The sequence below is a fragment of the Furipterus horrens genome, unplaced genomic scaffold (genome assembly GCF_987537825.1).
Source record: "Furipterus horrens unplaced genomic scaffold, mFurHor1.1.pri manual_scaffold_5, whole genome shotgun sequence".
In the NCBI taxonomy this organism is placed as follows: domain Eukaryota; kingdom Metazoa; phylum Chordata; class Mammalia; order Chiroptera; family Furipteridae; genus Furipterus; species Furipterus horrens.
The window spans coordinates 11,942,352-11,967,924 of NW_028327175.1; the positions used below are offsets into that span (position 1 = coordinate 11,942,352).

General features: G+C 44.0%; 1 protein-coding gene across 1 annotated transcript in view; it reads left to right on the top strand.

Moving 5' to 3' along the window:
* The window catches only part of AGXT2 (alanine--glyoxylate aminotransferase 2), a 37,100-nt gene extending 13,145 nt beyond the window's left edge, over positions 1 to 23,955 (top strand). The window contains exons 4-14 of the mRNA XM_090276178.1: positions 530 to 653; positions 1,868 to 1,962; positions 4,394 to 4,487; positions 5,112 to 5,205; positions 9,080 to 9,180; positions 10,014 to 10,106; positions 13,368 to 13,500; positions 14,906 to 14,997; positions 16,687 to 16,836; positions 19,468 to 19,566; positions 23,619 to 23,955. Coding sequence (XP_090132304.1) covers positions 530 to 653; positions 1,868 to 1,962; positions 4,394 to 4,487; positions 5,112 to 5,205; positions 9,080 to 9,180; positions 10,014 to 10,106; positions 13,368 to 13,500; positions 14,906 to 14,997; positions 16,687 to 16,836; positions 19,468 to 19,566; positions 23,619 to 23,726 — 1,183 coding nt within the window. The 3' untranslated portion in view covers positions 23,727 to 23,955. The remainder of the gene's footprint in view (positions 1 to 529; positions 654 to 1,867; positions 1,963 to 4,393; positions 4,488 to 5,111; positions 5,206 to 9,079; positions 9,181 to 10,013; positions 10,107 to 13,367; positions 13,501 to 14,905; positions 14,998 to 16,686; positions 16,837 to 19,467; positions 19,567 to 23,618) is intronic.
* The last annotated feature ends 1,618 nt before the right edge of the window (positions 23,956 to 25,573 follow it).

Consider the following 25,573-nt stretch of genomic DNA (forward strand, 5'->3'; position numbering starts at 1 on the left):
TCAACATGAGCCTTCCTTCACAGAATGTGGGTTCATCATTACAAAACGTTCAACTAAATGTTCTACTAAAGCCCAGACAGTGGAACTTCCTTTGAAGGAAACAATATTGATCTTGTATACATATGCTCAATGGGTCTATAGTTCTTTAGAAAAATAAAATAAGACACCCAGGCTTAACATCTAGTTGTCTCTGGTATCCAAACTACTTAAAACATAATTAATAAGAAAGCTTAGGTAGAAGAGCTTTGAAGTCCAAACTCCCTCCTAAACTAGAAATTTCTCTTCTAAAATCCTTATGAGATACTCATTTATTCTCCTTCATTACCTTTGAGGCAACACATCCCATCACCAGACACCTCTGGCGGCTAGAGTTCATTGTCATGTGTGGATGAAATCGGCCTCTTGAAACTCTGAGTCCAATGACCAGTGTGTATGTTGGGAGGGACATGCCTGCCCCATGACCAGTGTGTGTGTTGGGGGGGACATGCCTGCCTGCAGTGTGGGTAACTCTGCTCTCCTGTCTATCCAGGAAGGTCACCGCAGTGGCACAAAAGCAGCTCGGCCGTCTGTGGCACACAAGCGCTGTCTTCTTCCATCCACCCATGCATGAATATGCAGAGAAGCTTTCAGCGCTTCTTCCTGAGCCTCTAAAGGTACAATGCTCTCTGCTCGAAGGGATGGGAGTCCTAGGAAGCAGGAATATGAGCAGGAGTTCAATGTGTGCATTGAACAGCTGAAATAGTGAGCTAATAGCTCTATCACAAAGGAATCAAGAAGAAATTTGCAAATCTCTGGTGAAACCAGCCAGTGTCCACCTCACAGCGCCAAGCCTCTAGTCGCTGTCCTCACCCCACAGCTTTGCAGAAATCACTTCGCGGGAGCTGTGCCCCTGACCCTCTCCTTTACATTCCCCCGGAGGTTTGCATCTCTGTTTTGCAGCCCTGTGCAAAGTCATTTGCGTTTTTTATTTTACAGAGAGTGGAGCCATATTTTAAATAAAAAGTATACCATTCAGTTCATTTATTCTAAGATGCATTTAGATTATTTTTCTTTTTTTGCTGAATGAGATTTTTTTCTACATCTGAAATGACTGCATTTTTTAACTGAATAGAGGTGTTCAAATGTTGGCCAAGATTCGCATTTAGGGATTCAATGATAGATATGTAGTACCCAGAACAGCACCTTGCATTAGCTATTATTATTATTTTACTATATTCTCTGGATACTCTATGTACTATGGTCTCCAGAGGAGATGAAGAAAGTTGGAACACCCAATCATGTTTTTGGAAGAGCAGAAGGGCACACTGCGTGTTCGCCAGTCCCAGAGGTCAGAGGATCCAGGACCCTTCCGTTCTCCCCTTTCCTTCTGCCAAGATGAACTACCCTGTTTTTGTTTCCTTGTTATTTCAACACTCACACACACTGAATTTACAGACTGGGATACCCTTGGGGCTGCAGGACCAGGGAGCTTGCCTAGTCTCAAGCCTTCACAGAAGGTGCAGTGGTTTAGGTTCAGGAACTGAGAGACCTGGTACTCGGATCCACTCAGCCACTAACCACTGCACACACTTCAGCAAGCCTCCCCATCCCAGCATTCTGCAGAGCAGCAAGGAAAGCCAATGAAGGTCCGGAATGGTTCGCAACTGGGACCATTCCCTGAGCCGTTCCGTTGTATCCGTAGCACTTAGCAGCTTCTCAATGAAAAGCTGTAGAATTAATACAGTAATTAAGTGATGGCAGCTGCTGGTCTGAAGGAACGCTCTGTAATAATCAGAGGCTGGGTATTCGTCTTCAGCAAGTTTGAATCAACTGGATAATTAGAAAGTAAATTGAAGTACGAGGCTATGTGTCTTTCTTTTCCCCTCAGGTCATTTTCTTGACCAACAGTGGCTCCGAAGCCAACGACCTAGCCATGATGATGGCCAGAGCACACTCCAAGAACACAGACATCATCTCTTTCAGGTGGAATATCCAACTTTAATAACATTGACTTACCCCAATACTAAATGTCTATCTTTAAAATATAACATGGAGGGGCTTTCCCAGGGATATGTTTCTAATTATAGTTTTAAGAAAAGATCAGTCAAATGAACTTTATGACTGGATGACTACATCCAAATTAACCTGGGGCAACAAACAGTGTGGGGTCCTAGTTATGTCATAGGTCTCCTATGGAATTGAAAGTCGCATCACAGCTTTTTGATTTTGAAGATGTGTTTTTGTTACAGAACCCCTGGGCTGCTCCAATTGAAACAGAACCCACGGGCTGTTTTGTTAGGGGCCCGATTGCCCGCTGCCAGAATTATAACACTCAATACTAGAGTTTAGTGAAAAGAAAAAGAATTTTTTATTTAACACTTATATAGATTTAGATTATTTGTGGATTTCTGCTGTTAAGTTTTATGTTCCTTAAAACACCCATAAACACATATCCTTGCCTGCCCCCTACCAAACCAGGCTAGTTTTAGAAAAGTTAGAGTTACTGTTTCCCTACTTTCTAAACACAGTTCAGCTTTACCAGTAGCTGCCAATCATTAGATTCTGATTGGGGAGGCCTTGTGTGTGTTATGGTGCCCGCCAGCTTTTAATCCAGAACCGTGTGGATTCTCAGCCTCCTTGTAAACTGCATGGTTAGTCCTTTGTAATCCACATGGTCAGTTTGTTCCTTTTCAAGGCAGCAAGATATGTCCCTTCCTTAAAACTGCATCGTCAGACCCTATTAAATCCACATGGTCAGCCTGTCCCCAGTTAAATGCACAAGGTCAGCCCCGCTAAAATGTCTGCCGCTTATTTTTAAATCCCTGACTGCGTACTGTGACGCAGTGGGCATGGCACTCAGTTCTGACCATTCACAGCACCTCACGCAGGCTCTGCGTCCTTTTTCAGTACCATTGCATCGGCCAAGACCCCTCCCATCTACTTGAGGCCTTGGATGCATTAAAGCCATTTTGCATAAGAAAGACACTAGCCACCAGCCTCAGGCAGGTGGAGGCATTCTGAAAGCTGCTTCCTTCTCCCCATCCCCCAGCCGCAAACTCTGGGGTTTTTTGGACTCCCCTGTTTCTGTAACAGTTTGACTATGACATATGCCAGGTGGAGAATTACTGGTCTCCACTCACAGAAGCTCATAACTCTCTCAAAGGACACTGGGCCCACTTAATCTCTGCTGATGCTAAGATGCCAGCTGCACTTGGTTTTCATCCTTCCTTCTTTCTGAGTTCAAAAGATGCATATGTAACCCTGCATATTTCTGCTCTTAGGGGTGACTTTTGAGAATCAATAATTCAATAGATTAATTATAAACCCTTGATGGCTAAATTAGTAGCATTAAAATAGTAGAAAACTAAGAGTTTTTCTCACGGTTGCCTCTTTCAAGTAATTTTATGTAGCACGTTTAAACACTCTTAGAATAATGTTTATGTGAAAGACAGGAGTGAGTTATAATGAAAGTTGATGGGATGAAGAAATAGTCCCATTCTTTCACCTGCATGGCTATAATTTCTGTCTAGATTTGAGAGATTTGATTTCCACAAAACTTGATTACCAAAGCACATGCAATACTACACAGTCCATATAAAATGTAAGTGTAGTGGCTACAGGCATGAAAAAACATCTGCTATCAAAGATACTATAAAGAATCATGATTGATATTTTACCTAAATAAACACTACAGAAGATGCGTGTCCAGGTAAGTATTTAATCCCTCCAAAGCAGTCATGGGGCCACTAGGGTTCCACACACGTTTGTGTCTCCTCTTTCAAGATACATGATCATCCTATTGCATAGTCTTAATTCAATACATAGTCCTAAATCTGCAGTTTGAGTGATTTTTGATTTGGAAATATGGTCAAATTCACTTGAAGCAAAAATTGGGGATTAGGATGATTTATACTAAATAAGACTGTTTGGGATTCAAAGAGAAGCAAGACCTGTGTTTTATTCTGTGCCAGGTAAGGTTGTTTTTAAGGCACTTAGAGCGCAGTCCCCAAAGGTGTGCAGTGGCAGCAGGAAGAAATAGTTGGCTTCTCAAGGTAACTACTTTGAAGACAAATACTCTGACTATATAATTTCTGACATGTTGCTACAAGAGGAGTCCCACTAGAGTAACAGACTAAGGGCAGGTGTTAAGGTCAGAGTTCTTGGCTAGATGGTCTCCAAAATTTCTTCCACAAGTTCAATCTGTGACACCAGCAGGAAAAATCAATAAGTCAGTTTGCCTGATAGAGGCTTAGAAGATTTCTTAGAAACTCCTGGAGTTGCACATTAACAGTGTTCCGAATCTTCTCCATGGCCTCAATGGGTTTCTCTGTCATCCCATCTGTGTTCCACAGGCCAGAGATCAAAGAGCAATGAGCTTAACTCCGTACCCCCCCCCCCATTTTTTTCTCTGCAGAGGAGCCTACCACGGATGCAGTCCTTACACACTTGGCTTGTCAAACGTAGGGCAGTACAAGATGACTCTCCCCAGTGGGATGGGCTGCCAGTCAGTGAGTTTGGAGATTTTTGTCTTATTTCTCTAAAGGCTGCTGGGTTTGTGGAAGAGGGATAACATTTTCCAAGTACTAGCATTAGAAGCTAACATGAAGCCTATCGTTAACCGGGAGCTCAATGTGACTTAATTGTATTGAAGACCATTTGAGGAAACTGTTTCTTAGAAAGGCCTTTGGAGTCTAAGTAATAATTAGTAATAGGGTTTTTAAATTTTGTTTTGCTTTTAGATAAAATCAAGTAACTTCCAATAAATGCATTGACATTAGTTCTCAAAGCTTTGAATACATAAAGTTTTTATAGAGTTACCCTTGTACCCACCTTTTCAGCATCAGATACCTAATTATTCTTATTCTTTCAGATGCCCTTACCCACCAAACCCTCAAGCGAGTTGTTTCCAGGCTGACATTGAAATTAGTTTCCTTTGTAGAGTGCCTACATAACTATTTCTAAGAAAAAAAAATTATCTCTTCAGAGCAGAAAATTAGGTTTTCATCCTAAGTGGGAGAGAAATCTCAGTATCAAATTAAGAAACCCTCTTGCCTTGATTAGTACCATATGCTTCCCCAAATTGCCCGTCTTCAGTTCATGCTTTGACAAACTTCTTCTTCTGTCATTTACAGACAATGTGCCCAGATGTCTTCCGTGGCCCTTGGGGAGGAAGCCACTGTCGAGATTCGCCAGTGCAAACAATAAGGAAATGCAGCTGCGCACCAGGTCTCAACAGGAGGGGTGGGAGGTACCTGGTGGAAGGTCAGGAGGGGTCAGGACTTGGAGAAAGGCAGGTGCAGTCTTAAGTGAACGTATTTGGAAAGGAAAAAGGAAAGGAAAAGAAAAAGCCAAGGGAAACAAAACTAGAAAGCAACCCCTTGGGGAAGCATGCCTCATGCCTACTACCACGCACGGTACTACCTGACTGTTAGAAAAAGTATCTCATGCTATCAGAGCTAAGCTAAAAACAGACTGTCCCCTGGTAGTCAATTAAAGAAGCTCTATTACCTCTATTAGCAATAGCTCTGCTATTGATCTTAAAAGAAAACAAGATTGGTAGAATTATTTACCAATTTCCAATAGAAGGAAGGAAGAAGAAAAAAGAATACCTTTAGAGCTCTCAAAACTCCAGTCACAAAGCTCCCCCAGGGACTCAGAATCCCAGCCAAAACGAGAGCATCTGTCAAAACATAAGGCCATTCCCAAAGGCTGCTGACATCTCTTGCAAGTAGTCTGATGGCATTCTATAGAAGACGGTGAAGAAGCATGTATCTGCTCTCTGCTAATCACTGAGCCCCACCCACCTGGTATTTGCCACTATAATTCAGAACCTTTTGAATAGCTGTTCCTAGGTAGTGCTGAAGGAAAGAAGGAGATGCTCCAGCCAAATGGTCTCTAATAGAATAGTGTCACTGGGTTGACAGGAAGAATGAAAATGAAGTCTTCAAAAGCAGCTTTGAAAGAAAGAAAATTCAAGATCATCTTAAAGTTCAGATGGGATAATGGCACATGGAGATAGACAGATGAAAGAATGAGCATTGGAACAAGACGTCACGGTCACAGCTGTGATTCAGATTCTTAGAGTTGAAGAACCCAAAGTCCACACCTAGAAAGCCAGGAGAGCTAGGATTTGACCCCAAGTCTTCTGACTCCAAAGCCAGTGCTCCCAACCTATAATCACCTTAGCTCACACTGATGTCCCAGCAGAATGAACCCAGGCTTAAAAATAACTCCTGTCCCACTGGCCAGGGTTGAAGGGACACATGGGTCCCACTCACAGCCACACCATGGTTCAGCTGTGAGAAGAAAGCTCCATTTCTGCTTCTTCTCACTTATAAGATGGAGATAAGAACACCTGCCTCCCTGATCTTTTATCCCAAGGTGTCAGGAGATCAAGGCAAGAGAGCTTGTCATTAGGAAGGCAGATAATGGCAACGCCAAGTACAACCATACCTGTGTACCTCATCTATATGGCATCAAGAACCAAACTCCCTTGGGTGCACCTCACAGACCTTGATATGACTGCAAAACCGCCAGCATAGAGCCTAGTGGGCAGAAGCACTCAAGAAATGGTCATTTCCTTCCCTCCCTGCTCTGTGTCCCCTCTCTTCCCATCCTCTCTGCCTCCTCCCTCTTTGAGGCCTTCTCCTCTGCCTCAGGCCCACTGGGAAATACCAGGAGCCCATGGTCAAGTCTCTAGTGGCAACTGGAGGCTAAAAGATAGTGACAAATGTTCACTTCTGCTTCTCTAAACTGTTGTCTTTAGCATAGCTGACGTCAGCTGTTTTCAAGAGGCAAGGCTGATACTGTGTTTTTAAACAGAATTGGAATACAAATTCGGACTTCATCCTCCTCTAGTGCTTTTGGGCCCTGGGAAGTGCTTGGTCTTTGCTGTAAAAAGGTTTATTCAAATGTGTTTACAAACGCATCCCAACATCTAAAGTACTTTGGGTGTAAAAGGTTATCATTGTCAGGATCCTCTTAGGATTCATTCAGGTGCCAATCCTGGCAGCAGCTTTTTCACCTCGCAATTATGCCGTCACTGCCCCCATAGGCTTAAGCGGTGGTCTATTTTGTGAGCCTAACAGAGACGGCTGCGTGCTAGATTTCATTATCTCCCTTCACCCCTTCCTCGGGAACTTTTATTCGTAAGTGGTAATTCCAGGCCCTGAATTTCAGATTTAACTTGTGATAGAATTCACCTCTCAACACCCACAGCCCCCGTCTCCTCAACCTGGTACTGATCTGTCATTCTTCTTGACATTTTGCAAGACAGCTTTCTTTTTGCTTTCTTCTTTCTTTCTTTCTTTCTTTCTTTCTTTCTTTCTTTCTTTCTTTCTTTCTTTCTTTCTTTCTTTCTTCCTTCCTTCCTTTCCTTCCTCCTTCCTTCCTTCCTTCCTTCCTTCCTTCCTTCCTTCCTTCTTTCCTTCCTTCCTTCTTTCTTTCTTTCTTTCTTTCTTTCTTTCTTTCTTTCTTTCTTTCTTTCTTTCTCTTTCTTTTTTCCTTCCTTGGCTCCTCACTCTGCTTAACCCTTTCTACACCAGTGGCTAACACAAGAGCACTTCCTTCCCCACTCTGTTGCTTGGATGGTAACCAGCAGAGCATCACCCTCCACCTCCTTGCTGTTGTCATGGTGACGACCACTGCACCAAGTCTCTCTCCTAGGGCAGGCTGACCTGGAGGAATAGCAATGAGTCAACAAAGTAAATGTGAAATTAAGTAAAAAACTGACAACAGGGAAGAACCCCTCTCATTGCTGAACTTATGGGCAGTGGGGAGAAAATCATGACAGGTCTGGCACAGAGTCAAGCAGAACCTTCTCTGGATTCGGTTTCGTCCAAACTGAAGCCACTGGGATTGATTTTGCTTCACTCTTTGATTTCTCTAGTTATAAATAGGCTTGCTAAATTTCCAAATTATATCTTTTGAACATATGTCTAATCTGTCCATTAGGAGGCCATCCTAGACTGTTCTCTTCCTTTCATAAAATAGGACATTTCCATCTCTAGAGGCATAGATTTATCCGTCAGCTACATCCTGCCCATCAAACAGTGTAACTGATGCTAAAAATGTGCTTTCTGCATTTGATTATCCTTTTCATTACTTCCTTCTTCACACCCCAGCCCCAGGCTCTAACTAACCAAAGGTATCAGGTACCTCTATCAAGCGAGCTTTCTTCACTGGTAGCCTAAAAATGAGCTTGGGGACAAGTAGTGCTTTTAAGGAAGAGCTGGGGTATAAAGTAGATTTACACTTCTGTCTTGAGGGCGATGACTGAAGGTTTCTGTTCTTTATCTCTGCCTTCAGGAGACAGGGCTGTGGCCAGGGCCCTAAGCGAATGTGAGGATGGTAGAGAGAGGCTTGTCTTCCGTGCCTTTCTCTGTCACTTCTGTCACATACACAGCTCCCTCTTGAGCTCTCCTGCTGTCCATGGATATGAGTTTAAGTTCAAAAACTCACTAGTGCTGTTAAGAACCAAGTTACAGGTGGGAATAAAAATTCTGAAGGTTCAGTCATGTATGGAGCCAGTCGATCTGGGACTTTTGCTGTTTCAGAGGACAGCGCTTCCTCTCCCTTGCTACAATAGATGCAAGTTTTCCAGCTCTAGCACATCCCTCTTTAGACTGATTTCTACTTGTTCTGTAAACATATTAACTAACTGTAAAGACTGGGATCCTTGGTAGCTTTAAAATTGTATGTCAATTTAGGTGTCGATAAAAGGTAAATCATTATTTTCAAATAGATTAAATCCACACCCCAATTACATTTGAATTAAATCTAGCCAGTTGAGAGGATGGGCATCCATAGGTGGAACAGTTGTCTACACCAGAATCAACGGCATTTCTGGGCATTCCTTCACCAGATCGAAACACCTGAAGTGGTTCGTTTATGCCTTAGTGGCTGTCATAGTATTGCTTCTTGAGCCGAAGGACAGAATGGTCCCACTTCAGAAATCAATATCCTCGTATCCTGTTTACTTATTCTGAGGGAGTCTTGTCAATTTGTTCACCTTGTTTGCTTTTTTCTGTTTTGTCCTTACTCTTCTAGATGCCATTTTCACATCTTTAAATACTGTGGGTTTTTTGTTTGTTATTTGCAGACGGCTGCCAAGCTAAAGACCGGTATATTGAACAGTTCAAAGATACTCTGAACACTTGTGTGGCTAAATCAATTGCTGGATTTTTTGCAGAGCCAATTCAAGTGAGTATATTAGCCTGAGACAATAATTGAGTTTTAAGTTACCAGAGTTTTAACTCATACATCCTAGAGAATTTTTAAACTATTTAACCATTGCTATGTCCCTCTTCAAAGTCAATTCATTTGCTTGGTCCCCTTGAAAAAAAAAGAGTCCCTGATTTTCAACTGACTTATAAAAATGCCACCTTCTGAATTCCTGAACTGAACAGACAGATAGATGAAACTATCAAATTCCTAATATTCTGAAAAAAAAGGAAACCCAGCAATTTTTAGTTACTTAACACCCACACTGTCAAGGGAAGCCTTCCTATAGAGTGGAGCAAAAGTAGGTTTACAGTTGTTCTTATGAAAAAATAATATAATAATTAATAAATAATAATAATACAAGAATAAATTCTGTGTTTTTTGTGTATTAACAACTGTAAACCTTCTTTTGCCCCACCCTTTGTAATCTTACTAAGTCCCCTTAATCTACTTTTATTCTAATCTCACAAAAGCATACATCTGCATTCTTTTCTCAGAAAGCATGGCATAAGAGGTAACAGGTCCCTATTTTCACTCATAGTTGAAATAATTCTGTCGATTGTTTAAAAATTGCTGGAATTGCAGTTCTGGTCAAAAGGACAGAGTATGTATGCACTGTGCTTGCTTCCTCCCGTGGCCACATCAGAATTACACTAAATTATAGAACAATTGACCTGAACAGAAGCACTGTAACTACAGATGTAAAGAAGACAATGTGTCAAGGTTGAAAAAAATTTTATTTTGAGCATTAAAAAATTGCTGTATTATTAATGATGATAACCTAAAGTTCTTCTTGGTTTGGCCTTTTGCAGGGGGTGAGCGGGGTTGTTCAGTACCCGAAGGGGTTTCTAAAGGAAGCCTTTGAGCTGGTGAGAGAGCGAGGAGGCCTGTGCGTGGCGGACGAAGTGAGTAGCCGTGGCCCAGGGCAGAGGGGGGCAGCTGGGTCAGCAAAGGCACAGGGGGGCGTCTCTAAATACTCCTTGGTGTTCCGGGTAGAAAACAGAGAGTGTGGAAATTCCAAGATACGGGCAGACGTTAATGAAGCTTTTGCTAGTTGGCTAGTTGGTTTATTAGTGGATTAGTTGGTCTGTTTAACAAGTACAGACAGAATTTCAACATGCACATTGAAGTCTATCATATAAACTGCTAACAGGCATAGGTAATACTGCCATCACTCAAAATATTTTTAAATTTCTATTTGGGGATACATCGTGGGCCACTTAAAAACTACATTAAAAATTTAATCTCATAAATAAGTCTTCATCAAGTAATTTTTGCCAAAATAGTAGTAACTACTAACCAGCCTAGCAGCATTAACCTTACCTTAACCACAAAACTTATTTGGAAATGATACTTAAAAAAGAAAAAGAAAATCAGCCTCTAAGATAGAAGAGGCCCACCATTACCCTGGCTGGTATGGCTCAGTTGGTTGGAGTATCCTTCCATAATCAAAGGGTTGCAGGTTCAATCCCCAGTCAGGGCACATACCTAGGTTGGGGTTTGGGCCCCAGCCACAGGCGTGTATGAGAGGCAACTAATCAATACTTCTCTCTTGCATCAATAATCTCTCGCTCCCTCTAAAAAAGCAATTAAAAAATGTCCTCAGTGAGCATTTGAAAAAAAGAAGAAGAAGAAGAGGGCCACCATTGCAGATATTCAAAAACTAGCTTAAAAATAAATCTAAAATAGCTTCAACATTGTTGGAATAGCATACAATCCCTCCAAGGGGATAACTTTAAAAGGAATAAAATTCATTGGCTCCATGAGTGCTAACCTCTGTGTTTTTAAAAGTGATCAACTTACTTATAATCATACCTCATGTTAGAGTGTATGAAAGAAAGCAATCATTTGCCTGCTGAGAATAGCAATGGCAATCAAAGGCCTGAGGGTCTCAATTCTGTTAGCAATAATCAGTCCCACCAAGAACAGGTGGAGAACTTGTATGTTTCACACTAGTTTCACATCTGCCATCTTTGCCTGAACCGTTTTCCTCAACTAGACTACCCATTGCAGACATTGGGCTCTCTCTAAAAAAAAAAATTTCTTTTTGCAGTTTCTAAATGTGCAGCCCAGTCTCCGTTATCTCCAGGGGGGACGACCTCCCCAGCGCCCCCCTCCCTCACTCCCAGTGTGCTGTACTCAGAAGGAAGCATGAACCAGCTTCTCCCCCACACTCATAACCCCCTTCCGCAACCTGCTTGTGTATGTTTGGGAAACATCGACTAATCAAAGTCCTAGCTGAAGAAAGTTAATCTGTTATTAATAATAAGGATAAAACTCTATTCAGGACGCTTTTAATTAGCTACATCAGTGAAGAGAATAAGCTTTCACCTTTGGAATCAGCACAAATGGAAGCTACCAACCACAGTTGTACTAATTAGAGGAAAAGTAGACTGAATTCAAAGAAAATAAGAATTTCAGAATTTTCTAAGATATGTGGTTTTGTCACTCTCAATAATACAGTTGGAAACTAAAATGAGGTGACCTTAAGAAGGACAGTCTTAATAACTAGGTAAAGCTAAGAATAGCTGGAACTTTCTGAGCTCTTACTATGTGCCAGGCACTGTTTGTAATGCTTTGCATGCTGATGCTCATAACAATTCTATAAAGTATGGCCCATTGGTGTTATTCCCATTTTATAGATCACTGAATTGAGGTCCAGTGTGGTTACATCACCATCAAGGTCAGGCAGTTAGTAGGAACAGAGCTAGAACTAAAACCCAGGCTCCCAGACCACACTAAGCGCCAGACCAAGCTGCCTCTTAATGACAGAACAGTGGTATAGAAGGCAAAGGATGGCAGAAAAAGAGGGAGCTGGGAATGGGATACCTAGGGCAGGGCCCGTGCTGCTACCAAGTGATCTTACATAGATCATCTTACGTAGCTAGCCTTGGTCTTCTCTTCTTCAAAATGAGAAACTTGGAACCAACGATAGAAAACTGGCCACCCTCTGGGACCAATTGGGCAGCCAGGCTTTGCTGGCCTGACATGTTCTGGGTTTAGATTTGAAACTGACTGCTTTTAGGCAGGGCAGGCACACCGGTAGTCCCCGCCCCTGTTCGTCATCACCGACCCAGCCCGCCTCTCTTGCTAGCCATGCCCCTGACCTCGAAGACATGTGAGTTTAAGAAACTTAGAGTGAGTCACCTCTGCTGTACCCGAAGACTATGAGATTGATTTCTAGGTGACTAAACATGGTTCATTGTCCCACACAATTTCACGCATTGGCCAGGCAATCTGATTTTTCACCATTTGCTTACAATACTTAGACGGATGGAGTAAAAAAACAAAGGCAGGAAGACAAAATAAATGGCTTTTCACAAGCTCTTCCTACACTATCTCACTTGGGCAAATTCACCAGCTTGCCCAGAGGCCCACAACTAGGAAGCGGGAGACAACCCCCCCTGCGCCGTGACGTGAGCCCAGGTCTGTCTGATTCCTGCGTCTAAGATCTTCCCCCTGCCTTGTTTGCCATCACTTAATTCTAGCCCCTGAAGTCTGTCTTTGCTGCAGCACCCTGGAGAGAGCAGGGGGTGGGAAGGAAGCCTGGCAAGGACACTCTTCCAAGTGCCTTTCAGAATAAGCAGCTCCATGCCTCTGTCCCTGACCTGCCGTGTGTGTGTGTGTAGAGAGACTGAGACAGAAAGACAGACCAAGAGAATGAGAGCCAGAAAGAGATCCAGGAACCTGCACCAGAAAAGCTCTGGCAGAAACTTGCATGGACATGTTGGTGTGGCTTTATTCACTTAGGCACTTCTGCCACTTCCTTCTATAAGTGCTGTCTTCTTTTACCAGGCGCTCTGCTAGGTGTTCTGGATAAAGAGAGGAATAAGATACAATCCCTGTCATCAGACATGTACACTGGTGATAAGGTGATAAGGTCTAAGGTGCGAGGTTCTGATGGCAGGGTGACAGGTATTGATGGCAGGGTGACAGGTTGCAATGGCAGAGGTGAGAGAGAGGCTCCAATATTAGTATAAAGATGGTGATGGCAATGGCTGGCAGTGATATTGAGGAGGAGGACTAGGGAAGAAGGAGGATGGAGAGGGGGGAGGAAAAAGTGGAGTGGGGGAGAGAGAGGAAGAGGAGGAAAGTGGAAAGATCAGAGTCAGGAGAACCAGGATTTCTTGAAAGCTGTCCGATGATTTTGGATTTGCTCCCATCAGGTGCAAACAGGATTTGGAAGGCTGGGCTCTCACTTCTGGGGCTTCCAAACCCACGGCGTTCTGCCAGACATTGTCACCATGGCTAAAGGGATTGGGAATGGCTTTCCCATGGCAGCAGTTGTGACAACTCCAGGTAGGACCCACGGGCAGTTCATGTTTGCTTCTGGGCATCCTGCACCAGCAATAGAGAATACACGCATATTGGAATTTTGTGTGGGCTGGAGACAGTGATAGGAACTATACAGAGGCATTTCCCAAGCAATTAAAATACAATAAAATAAAATAAAATAATAAAATAAACCAGAAACAGTCTGTCCACCAGATGGTGGCACAGATGAAAGAAAGCCAGCCCTTTTTACTCTTGCTGTAGGGAGGACTAATGAAATGCGGGGTTCAACCACACTGATAAGCTGTAGAAAATGTGCCACAAAAGCAAAACCAACACAAGAGACCTTTGTTAACCAACCTGAAACCAACCCTGAAATTTCCAAGGATTTGTGATCTTACGTGGTCTTGAGACACCAAGAAGCTATGGACTCAAGGTCAAAGTGACACATTTGTCTGTTGATGTCTAATTCACAAAACAGCCAAATAGAGTACAATCTCACTTAGCCAGAATGTTAGAATTAACTGAACTTTTCATTTTAGTGAGGTTTTACAGAAAATAATTTTTATGAAACTCCTAAAATTTGTCTTTCCCACACTTATGAGGCACTAAAGGCTAATTAAGTACCTTGTGATAGCTCAGTGTTTTTATTAAATGACTTAAGGTACAAAGATATGCATGTAGCAGGTCAAGTGTAATGAACTGAATATATACCCACCATGACACAATCCAAAAATTATGTTATTAAATTCTTGATATGAGGGATTATTTTTTTCTTTCTTGGTCCCAAAAGTGAAAGATAGAAAAAAGGTTTTGTTAATGAAGGTTCCAAGTAAATTTCCATAAATCTAGTTTTAAGGTACTTTTCAGTTCACACAACACATTCAAGATTTTGTTATGCAACTTTTCAATGAGTAAATAAGCTACTTTTCCTTATCCAGCATATTAGTCAGCTAGGAACACCATAACAAGATACTACAGGCGGAGTAGCTTACACAACAGACATTTATCTTCTCACAGTTCTAAACACTGGTACCAGGAGAATGAGTTTGGGGTGTGACTCCTCTTGCAGATGGCGGCCTTCTTGCTCTGTCCTCACACATCCTTTACAATTGAGAGCGAGAGAGCTGTTGTCTCTTCCTTTGAGGACACCAGTGCTGTTGGATTAGGACTTACTCTTATGACCTCATTTAACCTTAATGATGTCCCTGAAGGCCCTCTCTACAAATGCAGCCACGTTGTGGGTTAGGGTTTTAACACATGGATTGGGGTTTTGGGGGCGGTAGTCAAAATTACATCCATAACCTCTCCTATCTGGTGAGAGCAGAATGAATTGGACATGATATCACTTACAATATGGCCAAAAGGTTGTGATGGGAGATTATAGAGAGAAATGGGTCCATTTTTACCCACCTCCTCTTCCTCCCCCTAGAGATCGCCAAGTCTTTGGCTAAATGCGTGTTGCACTTCAACACCTTCGGAGGCAACCCTGTGGCCTGTGCCATTGGATCAGCTGTGCTCGAGGTATGTTCCAGCAGCCACATGAATGTCGCTCATTCCACAAAATGACTACTTCAAGGCTACACACACATTCTCATGACTCTGTCACATTGTATTATTGAAGAATTATTATTGAATTAAAGTTACGTTCCCCAGTTATTATTCTGACACCTGTACTTTTTTTAAATGATCTATTTTGGGTGCTCAAATTATTAAATAAGAAATATATAACAGCCCTGGCTGCTGTGGCTCAGTGGATTGAGCATCGGCCTGCAAGCCAAGTGTCGCTGGTTTGATTCCCAGTCAGGGCACACGACTAGGTTGCACATCAGGTCCCTAGTTGGGGGCGCAAGTGAGTGGCAACCACACAGTGATGTTTCTCTCCTTCTCTTTCTCCTTCCCCCTCTCTCTAAAAATATAATAAATAAATAAACAAAAAAACAAACAAATAAATAATTTTAAAAATGTAAAAAATAAAATAAAAAATAAAAAAAGAAATATATAACAAACCTCACATGCATGGGAAATGAAAACATTCCCCTAGCTAGCTGGTAACATCCAAATTTGTTCTTTGAGTGATATTTTATGGATAGTTACCGACCGCTATCTTTAAGTTTAATTTGGCTCATTCTGGTATATTCTTTTTACTTTTTTAAATACTTTCATAAATTAAAAGACTAAAAAGAAACTTTACCAATAAGTAATTCAGCCATCATTTGGCCCCACTCCATTGATTTTGCCTGGGGTCACATCTGCAGAAAAAAATATTTTTAAGTGTCCTTGCTACCATGCATAAGAGCATTGACTTAAATAAGTTTAATGTATTTCTGAAAGTGTTCAAGTTAATAACAGCACTTGTTTGTGGGGTGGGAGACTTGGTGGCTGGGGGACAGAGTCAGCAGGGACATTTCTACTATATACACTTTTATACTTTCTGATATTTCGATGAGACACCTGGTTCCCCTGTTCAAAAACTTAAATTTGAAAGTATTCTTAAATAAATTTAAAAAAAGTAAAAACTGTCCTTGCTAATTAAAAAATACCTTCAAATGTGATTGAATCATGAAATGAGCAAGTGTGGGTAGGATATGTCATTTGTCTCACTTGGTAGACATTGCCACTGTGACACGTCAACCTACTGAGAAAGTAGAGAGGACTGGGTGAACAGATAGGTCTTAAAATCAGCACGGTTTGCCTGGAGTCATGCAATTATTATCAGTATGTTGAATGTTATCTAGTCAATAGGCCAGCGCCCTGCAGGCAGGCCCCCGGACAATGACCATCTGGCTGGCGGTTGGGAGCAGTGGACAAAGGCCAACAAGCCCCCGGTAGAGTAGGCATCTGTGACATGTCTTTCCTCAGAGCGTTTGTCTTCTTCACCACTGTATCTCAGGTTTTAGCAAATCCAGGCAATCCCAGCAAAGCCAGGAATCTGAGTTACAGACTGCGTGGAGACGTGTCTCTTACCCTTTCCTAAATTCTTACCAACCCTGAAGATGAGGAAGGATGGGGGAAGTACTTCCTCTACCAAAACATTTTTTCTCCTTACAGAAAATCCTTCTGTAGTATGTGGTATGGCCCCATGAGACTTTGGGTTCCATTTGTTTGGTCAAGTTTCTGTAAAAATGTTCATATACATTTACCTCTCCATTTTTTTCATTCAACTTCATAACTTTTTTTAATGCAAGGGCATTTGGGGCTTTCTCTAAACAGGTGATTAAAGAAGAAAATCTACAGGAAAACAGTCAGGAAGTTGGCACCTACATGTTACTGAAGTTTGCTCAGCTGCGGGATGAATTTGAAATTATCGGAGATGTCCGAGGCAAAGGCCTCATGGTAGGAATAGAAATGGTGAAGGACAAGGTAGGTTCTGATCTGCTTCTCTCTCTGTGGCTTCTTAGGGCAGCAAGAGTCGAAGCAGCAGCATCGGCCAAAAGCTGGCTTCATTTATTCTCAAGGGTGGAACCCCGAAGGACAGCAGGAGTGTTGAGTATGAATAAAATACCAGCAGACCCTAAAGAGCTCAAGAGTGAGGGTGGGGATTTGGAAAAGGGAGCTGGTATTATTTTGCCAGGCTAGGAAAAGAGCATTAGTGATAACTGAATAGTTAGAATGACAAATATGAAGAAGGGAGGAAATTATTTGGGGAGGGGCAGGTGGTCCAGAGAACTAATGGAAGTAAGGGGAAAGGGCTGGGAGAAGGTTGTGGTGATGTTTGGGATAAGAATGTTAAAGATTTATAGGTGTGTGTGTGTGTGTGTGTGTGTGTGTGTGTGTTTCAATCTCCCAAGTAACCAGGGAAGAATATGACTTTCTGATGACGTTCCCCACTGTGACAAACTCAAAATGACAATTACTGAACTTAGCATTTTCCCAAACCAGTTATTCCTCCCAAGTTCCCTGTTTCTGTTTTTCAACCGCCACCATCCTCCCAATTACCCACAAAATAATGTGCAACTCCTTCTGTCCCCTTATTGCTAACATCGAATCCTGTGGACTGCTTGTTTGCCCTGTCTTTCAAAGCCTCCCTTTTGTTTCTGCTGCTGCCCCCATAGTCTATGTGAGTAGGAAATTGTCCCCTCACCCCTCAACAAAAACAAAGTCTAGATTCTCTGAGGAGAGCGATAGCAGAAGAATCTCGGCACAGCGGGGAATATTCAGACAGACCCTTCTACACTAACTCTCGTCCAAGGGGATTCAGTTTTCCCTTAAGTGACATCTTGCTATTTGATCTAGTTTAGGAGAGGTGATGCTCAGTTCTTTTCGTCTTTAGACCAGGCCACGGATATAAGACTCTTTCATTAAAACCACACGACAGAGCCGGTTTTAACAAGATTTTTAAGCTAAGGGCAGACAACATAAAAAGAAGAGAAATCTGAGACTAGGCCAAAAGCCATACATAATCAAGGGCTATTGGAAGGCTCAGAAAAGTCCACTCCAGTCCCCAGGGGCTCCCTCAAAGACTGTCGACTCGTCACAGTCCAGACTCCAGAGAGGAAAGCCCAACGAGCGAGGAGGGTTTGCTTCCTTCCCCACTGTTCCAAACCCAACTTCTGCATGCTCACGGTCAAAGATGGGTGAGTGAAGATGTTCATCGGAACTTGCTTTGTCCTGGTAAAACATCAGAACCCTCCCCAGTGGTGCATGGAAACATGTTAGGGTCATTGAGAAGATCCTAGTCCTTCCTCCAACCCAGGTCTTCCCTTATCTAGTAGTCTGAATATATGAATGATGTTTTTCTTATCTTAAAGCTTTAAGAACAGACAAAAATGTAAATATATCGGGAGGCCCAGTCTTATTCCTCGCCAGCAATGGAAGACTTGAGAAACGAGTTGGATCAGGGGGAGGGGGAGGAGGACAGAGGCTAAAGCCTAGAGGGAGGGTGGGCAGGAAGCCCTGAGAAGAATGAAGCAGGAAGCTCTGGAGGGGGCCGTCCTGTGTCTCACAAGGATGGAAGGGACTGGCCCACAAGCCAGGAACATGTCCCTTGCATCTGAAACCAGAGCCAGGCCGGGTCCTGATGCGAATGCAGCTGTGCTACCACGGAGCTGGCAGTGCTTGAGCTCAAGATAGGAGCATCAGAGACGTAGTTCCCGCCCCGTCACCTGAGGGTCACTTTACAAATGTAGCTGGTTAAGACCTGCCCCCATGTCCTAATTCCATAGGTCCTGTGGGAGGCCCCGGTATCTGTAGTTTGAAAAGGCTTCCAGGTCATGCAGACACACAGACTTGAAATGATGAAGCCAGGAGAAGGCGTTTATATTCACAGACCCCCAAGACAGGGGACACACAGAAAGGGGACGAGCCCCCACTGCAGGACCACCACAGGGTGCTGGCATGTCTGGACCCACAGCTAGGGACTTACTTCAGATACCTGGGGACCTGAAATAGCCTCTTGGTACTGAAAGCGCTTACCTGTCCTAACCCTGGAGGATTAGCTCTTGAGTTCACACGCAGCGAAGATGAAGACAAAGGGCCCACCCCAGCTGCGCAGGCAGCCTTTGCCTGGCAGCCCAGGGAAAGCTTGGCTGTTCACGTACTTGTGCAAATTCTGAGCCATTTTCTGGACTTTGAAATGAGCACTCTACAGGGCAAAGCAAATGAAGAGTCAGGAGAATTTCCACAAAAATAAAGCGGAGCCCAGTGCAGCTGGTAAACAAAGAACCAAGTTCACAGGGTAGCTTTAGCAAAGCCACGCTGCACTGGCTGTCTGCATTCAACTGCCTTCTGTCCTTCGGGATGTGGAAATAAATTTGGATAAAAACAAATATTGAACAGTATTAATAACAAATATTATTAATATTTAATAACCCCCCCCAAAAATAAAAAAAAACCTAGTCCAGCAGTTAACAGCTTTATTCAATTACAGGGGAAGAGAGAGATTAAGGGGGAATGAAGAACATTGATTGCTAGAGTTGCTTTTTTTTCTCTTGGAAATGGTGTCTTTAACCATTCACACACTGAATAGAAAGTATTTTTTAAATGTATTTGCAGGTGAGCCGCCAACCTCTTCCCAGTGAAGAAGTAAATCAAATCCACGAGGACTGCAAACAGATGGGACTTATCATTGGCAGAGGTGGCGTTTTTTCTCAGGTAAGAGGATGGCTGATGTTTTCCTGTCACCTTCAGCAGGCATCTCCTTGATGTCCCAATGCTGGTCACTTTTCTGCAGAAATACGTTAGGGGACCCAGCCCCATTTCCCCGTAAGCACAGAGTTCGGACATTTCAAAGGAAAGTGACAGTGAAGCCTTAGGGCCACTAGAGGGCGCTGAGGTCAAATGGGTTTGTCATCACGAGTCTGAGCACTGGATACAGTCTAACAAGGCATAAACGACATGTACAAACAAACCAGAGGACTTACGTGTAGGTCATAACAGTTGTGCAATAAACATTTTATCTCATGTATGAGTTCATTGTAACCCCTGTAAGAGCCATCCTGGTTGTTCTGAACTGAGCCCTGGGCTCCGACTTTGTGAACCCTAAACCCGCTAAGATTTCGTGGCCCCTGTGGTCAGGAGCAACCTAACAGCATTGACAGGCCCAGGTGACCCTGCCGGAGAGGTGGAGGTTACCCTTGCCGGCTCCCTAATGCAGAACTCAAAGTTAGCCACACCCAGTGCCCTTCACCCCCAGGGTGGAGGCGCAGACACCCAGCTAGCTCCTGCTCACTCGCTTGCTGGGAAAGCCAAGTGCATCCTCACAGTCAGCACTGGTGTGGCCCTGCCCCGTGGATGTGCACCGTGCGGTTCGTAAAGCAGTCTGCCCCTGAACGCCCCGCACAGCAGGACCTTCTCCAGGGGCTGGCTCTGGGGCAGAGATTTAAGAGCCAGGGTACTTCTGCCCCTGCCCTAATTTGTTCTCGTCCTTCATCATCTTATGTTCCCATTCCAGACGTCAGCCGTTCTTCCCAGGTCCCGTGCGGCATGCCGGCCCCTCTGTTTCAGGGAACGCTCTTGCCGTGAACTTCTCAGAGGAGGTGGGGGTTCCTAGGCAAGAGCTCTATCTAAATTCGTCTGTCCCCACATCCATTTCTTACCTCCTTTCCTGAAGGTTCGAGAATGAGCTGTCACTGCTGTTTGGATCCAGATCTCCCTCCCGTGCTCTTGTCCCTCACACCTGGCATCTGCAACTTTTCCTTTTCCTCAACTCCTCAGTCCGTCCACAAACAGGCTTAGAGCTCTCCCAGCCCAGACCGACCCAGACCCCACCAGGCCAGAATGCGCGCTTCTGCTAGGACATGCTCGGTGCATTTTTCCCTTCCTGCTCTCCGATATTTTTCAGCACAGATCAGACAGAGTAACAATTAAAAATCCTAAGGTGCACCACTTATAAAGACGTGAAACCATTGATTGCTTCCTCACTCAGTTATTCCTCAGTTATCTGGAAAACACATGCCGAGCAGCAGTTGCTAAGCTGGGTACAAAAACCGCAATGGTAAATAAAATCTGGTCCCCCCCTTCACAGACCTGGCAGGAGAGAGAGATGTATAAACAGAAAATTACTACAGTCAGTTCGTCAATAGCTATAAAAAGAAACAGTATAACCCTGGTTGGTGTGGCTCAGTTGGTTGGAGCATCATCCCATAAACCAAGAGGTCATGGGTTCAATTCCTGGTCAGGGTTCATGCTTACATTGCGGGTTCGGTCCCCTGTCTGGGCACATAGGAGAGGCAGCCAATTAATGTTTTTCTTTCACATTGATGTTTCTTTCCCTCTCTCTCCCTCCCTTCTCCTCTCTCTAAAAATTAGCATGGCTCTGGTGAGGATTGGGGTGGGGGAGAGTACAGGAGGAAAGGGCAGGGGTTCCTAGGCCAGGATTTCTGGCTGAGCCCTAAACAAAGAGATAAGCACTCCAGGCGCAGGGGGAGCAACACCAGGTGCAGAGCGCACACACTTGCAGGTGCAGCTGCCGCAGGAGGCTGGGGCAGTGATGATACTAATAACAAGCCTGACCACTTGTCAGACTCCATTCTACACAGTTTGCATGTGTTGACTCATTTCATGCTCTCAGCAAGCCTATGCAATAAGGACTAATATTATCCATATTTTACACATGAAGATAATGAGGCACAGAGAGGTTAAGTCAACAGCCCTAGTCACACAGCTGGTCAGTGGCAGAACCAGGATCCAAACACAGGCAATCTGATTTCTGAATCCATCCTCTGAGGAGGGCAAGGCTGAGGGGACAAGACTGGAGTCCAGGAGTCCGGGTGGGGGTTGAGGGTGCTGCTTGAACTCAAGTAGTAGCAATTATGATCGGGGAGACTCAGAGAGCAAGTCTGAAAGTGAAATGCCTGGGACTTGGACATGAAAGGTGAGGGAGCATCAAGGATGAATCCCCCCGGTATGACTTGGTTTAAGCTGCGTAAAGACGAGTTCAGCTTTGAACATGCTCCATGTGAGGGGTTTACGGACATCCGTTTTAGTAGACAAGTCTATGGCTCAGAGGAAAGGATTAAGGTCAATGTCACAATTTGGAGGCATTGGCGCGTAAGTGGTGAGATGAGGACATCTCCTGGGAAGTGTCTCTCCATCAACAATGTTATATGACAGGGCTACACACCTGGACACCAACCTTTCAAGGTGGAGGGAAGGGTGCCTGTGTGGCGACAAAATAAAGGGAGGAGCGGTGTGAGAAAAGCTAGGACAGCGTGGAGTCACGGAAACAAGGAAGTGGGGGGGTTCAGAAAGAAGGAGGGACCAAAGTGTGAACTGCAGCAGAGGTGGCTGGGAAGGCCAAGACCATGCCATAGGATTCTGCACTTAGCAGGTCACCAGTGGCTTTAGCTAGAGTGGTGTTAGAAGGTCAGTAAGGGCAGAAACTGGACCACAGTGAACAGAAGGAAGGCAGAGTGGAAAATAACGGCCAATAAGCATCAACCCGTCTTTTTAGGAAGTTCACACGAAAGGAGGGGACAGCATTTGTATGATAGCTAGAAGGGATCAGGGGACCAACAGATGTTTATTTGGTGCGGTTTGGACTTAGGTTGGGAGAGCTATAAACCCGCTTGTTTGTAGGCTAAGGGGAAGTTGAAAAGAAGTTGAAAATGCAAGAGAACATGAGGATATGTCCAGGAGGGACAGGGTTGGGAGTATCAGGGCCAAGGGCACAGGCGGATGATTTGGAGTTGAATAGCAGAGACACGTCATTCTCTGAACCTTCAGAGCAAGGTATAAGGATAGATGTGGAAGCAAACAAGGTTATAAAAAGATCTTGCCTGACAGCTTCTGCAAAGCATGAGGCAAGACTGTCTATGAAATAGAACGAGAGGCATAGGAGTTGAGCGAGGAAATTAAGAAGAATGGAAAAGGTTTCGAATGACAAAGGAAGCTGACAGAGAACAAGAAAAGTTTAGGGGAAGAGCAGAATCTGGAGACCCCGCCCATCTGGTGGTGTCCGTCCGTCTGCCCAGCAGCATGATCTTTAACACTTCTCAGCTACTTGTGTTGGCACAAAGCAGTTCAATTATAGCTTTGATCAGGGCTGGGACTTTGTGGCGTGGGTGCTGCCGCAGAAGGGTGGAAGCAAATGCACGCACCGTGCGGGGGCAGGTGAGAGAGTAGTTCAGACAATCAGCCACATGCTCCAGACGGGGTAGAAAAGAAGGAAAGAGATCTGAGTGGGGTGATAGGTCTGAAGATAATGGAGGGATGAGGAGGCGGAAGGTGTCAGGGAAAGGGCAGTTGTAATGGGAATCAGAAGTTGAATTGTTCCTACTGAGGAGGGGGCTCTTGGCACTGGGGTGAATGGATGCAGAGAAGTAGAGATGGAGGGTCTGGGAGTTATGGCAACTGAGGAACTGAGAAGCTCGTTTGTTGGGTTGTACACACGGGCTTGGAGCTCATCCTGGACGATGGCAGAAACAGGGTATAGAGAGGAAGCTGTGATCTCATGAGAAGGTGGAATGATGAGGAGGTGAGCAGATGACAGAAAGGACAAGGGGCACAGCCAGATGGGGCCAGAATTTGTACGAGACTGGAGGAGGCGTGGCCCAGGTTCAGCATTGGAGAGACAGGAGAGCAGCCCACAAGGGAAATGTAAGAAGTGCCATTAGAACAGTGTTAGACTCTCAGCTTAGTGCCGTGGCTCAAAGTCATATTTGAATCTATGACGATTGTGTCTCCCTTTTCCTGTGTCTCCTCAGACGTTCCGCATTACACCCCCGATGTGCGTCACTAAGCCAGAGGTTGATTTTGCAGTGGAAGTATTTCGTTGTGCGGTAACCCAACACCTGGAAAGAAGAGCGAAATAAAATTTGAAATATAAAAACCCACAAGTTTCAAGAACTTCCCACTTATGTTCAATAGCCAATGGGAGGAGTTTCAGAACCCCTGGTATAAGCTGTAAAAGTTGACTGCCTGCCAGCCATATTTGTTAATTAACAGAGCCACTGTGATGCTGAGAAATCCTCCAGGCAAGGGTTTCTATCCCTGGCTCAGTGAATAAATACTAACTGGTCCAGGTTAGTTATGGTAATATGATTCCCCTTTGCAATGATTGGTTTGTGCATGACATGTGATGTATTTTGGAACAATGAATCTGAAGGAAAATGTTGGTGCAGGCGCCTTCAGGGAAAGGGTTTCTTCACCCTTCATTCTTCATCTCCCGTGCATCCTGTGCAAGATGTTTTCTTGCACAGAAGCATCATATACCATGATGGACTGCTCAAACCACGTCAGCCACTTTGGGGCCATGCGGTGGGAAGGGGCTTGGAAGATGAGTCCTTAGTGATGTCAGTGAGCCTCCGACTTAACCCATCTGGACCAGCCTTACCTTGGGGCTTCTTGTGATATGAGGCCATAAATTCATTGTTTGGCAGAAGCTTTTTTTTTTTTTTAATTTAAATTTTCTATTTTTGCAGCCATAAACATCCTGGGAAAGGATGCAGAAAATAACCAAGCCCCTTTAACTCCCTTAAAGTGTCTCTCAGAGACTTCTCTGTTTGCATCACCCCACCTTGGACTAAACCCTCACACTTCCTCTCACAACAGCGTCCAATACAGGAATTTTCCAGACCTTAGTCCTGAGAATGCACCTTGGTTGTGTTTTCTGCTTGTATGGGTTTACCACCTGGCTTAGAATTGACTTAAGATTTTTCCTTAATTTGACATTTTTCACTTAGGTGCATTTAAGGGTAACCTTTCTATAATTATAATAAATGAGAAATCAGTACTACTTGTTGTAACTGGAGCGTAATCATAAAAATAGGGTGAACACAAAGAGATACAATCCAGTTCTGACCAGAGTCAGTTACGTACAGATGTTCTTGGCCTGAGGCCCGCTCTCTTTTTGTTCAAAAGGGAACTTAGAGAGTGTTTGAGGGGCATTAAAAAAATACTGGCAAAGTGCATCCTCTCCTAACACAAACAAGAGAAACCACAGAACTGAAAGGGAAATAACTTTCTCAGCATGCAGCGCAATGTTTATTTTAGCTGTGCCCCCGTCTGAGGCCAGGTCCCAGTGGTCTCCTCTCTGAGGTGTCTGTCTATTCCATGAACACTCCCTACATTCACTGCCAGACTTGTCCCCCTCAAGTACCAAGTTAAATATGGCATTCCTCTGCCCAGAACCTTCCAGATGCTCCCCATCGTCCCCTGGATTAGATCAAAACCCCCTTAACAAGGAACTTAATGTCATCCAGTGTCCGATAATAAAATAGAGCCAGTTTGGTGGAAAGATCATTGAATTAAGAGCCAGATGACTTGAATTCTAAACTCCGTTCTTCCACTTGTGTGCTGTAGATGACCTTGGGCAAGCCTTTAACCTCTAGTTAACCTCACTTTGCTCCCAGGCATAGCAATACTTGCCCTTCCTACTTGCTGAGCTGTCTTGGGAATTGAGTGAAGTAATGGATGTAAAAGTGCTTTGCAAATTAATGAGCTACGCAAAAGGAAATTTCTTCACTTCAGCCAACAGATCTCTCCTTTTCTTCACTGCAGAAGCTCCCAAGAGCAGTTTGGGGGCTTCATTTATACTTCCTTGCCTCCTGCCCATGCCTCAACCACTAGGATCTCATTCCTGCCTCTTGTTCCTTGGAAACTGCCTTCTCAAAGTGCCACCAGGGACTTTATTAGGGCCAAAACGTAATCTTTTCTTGCA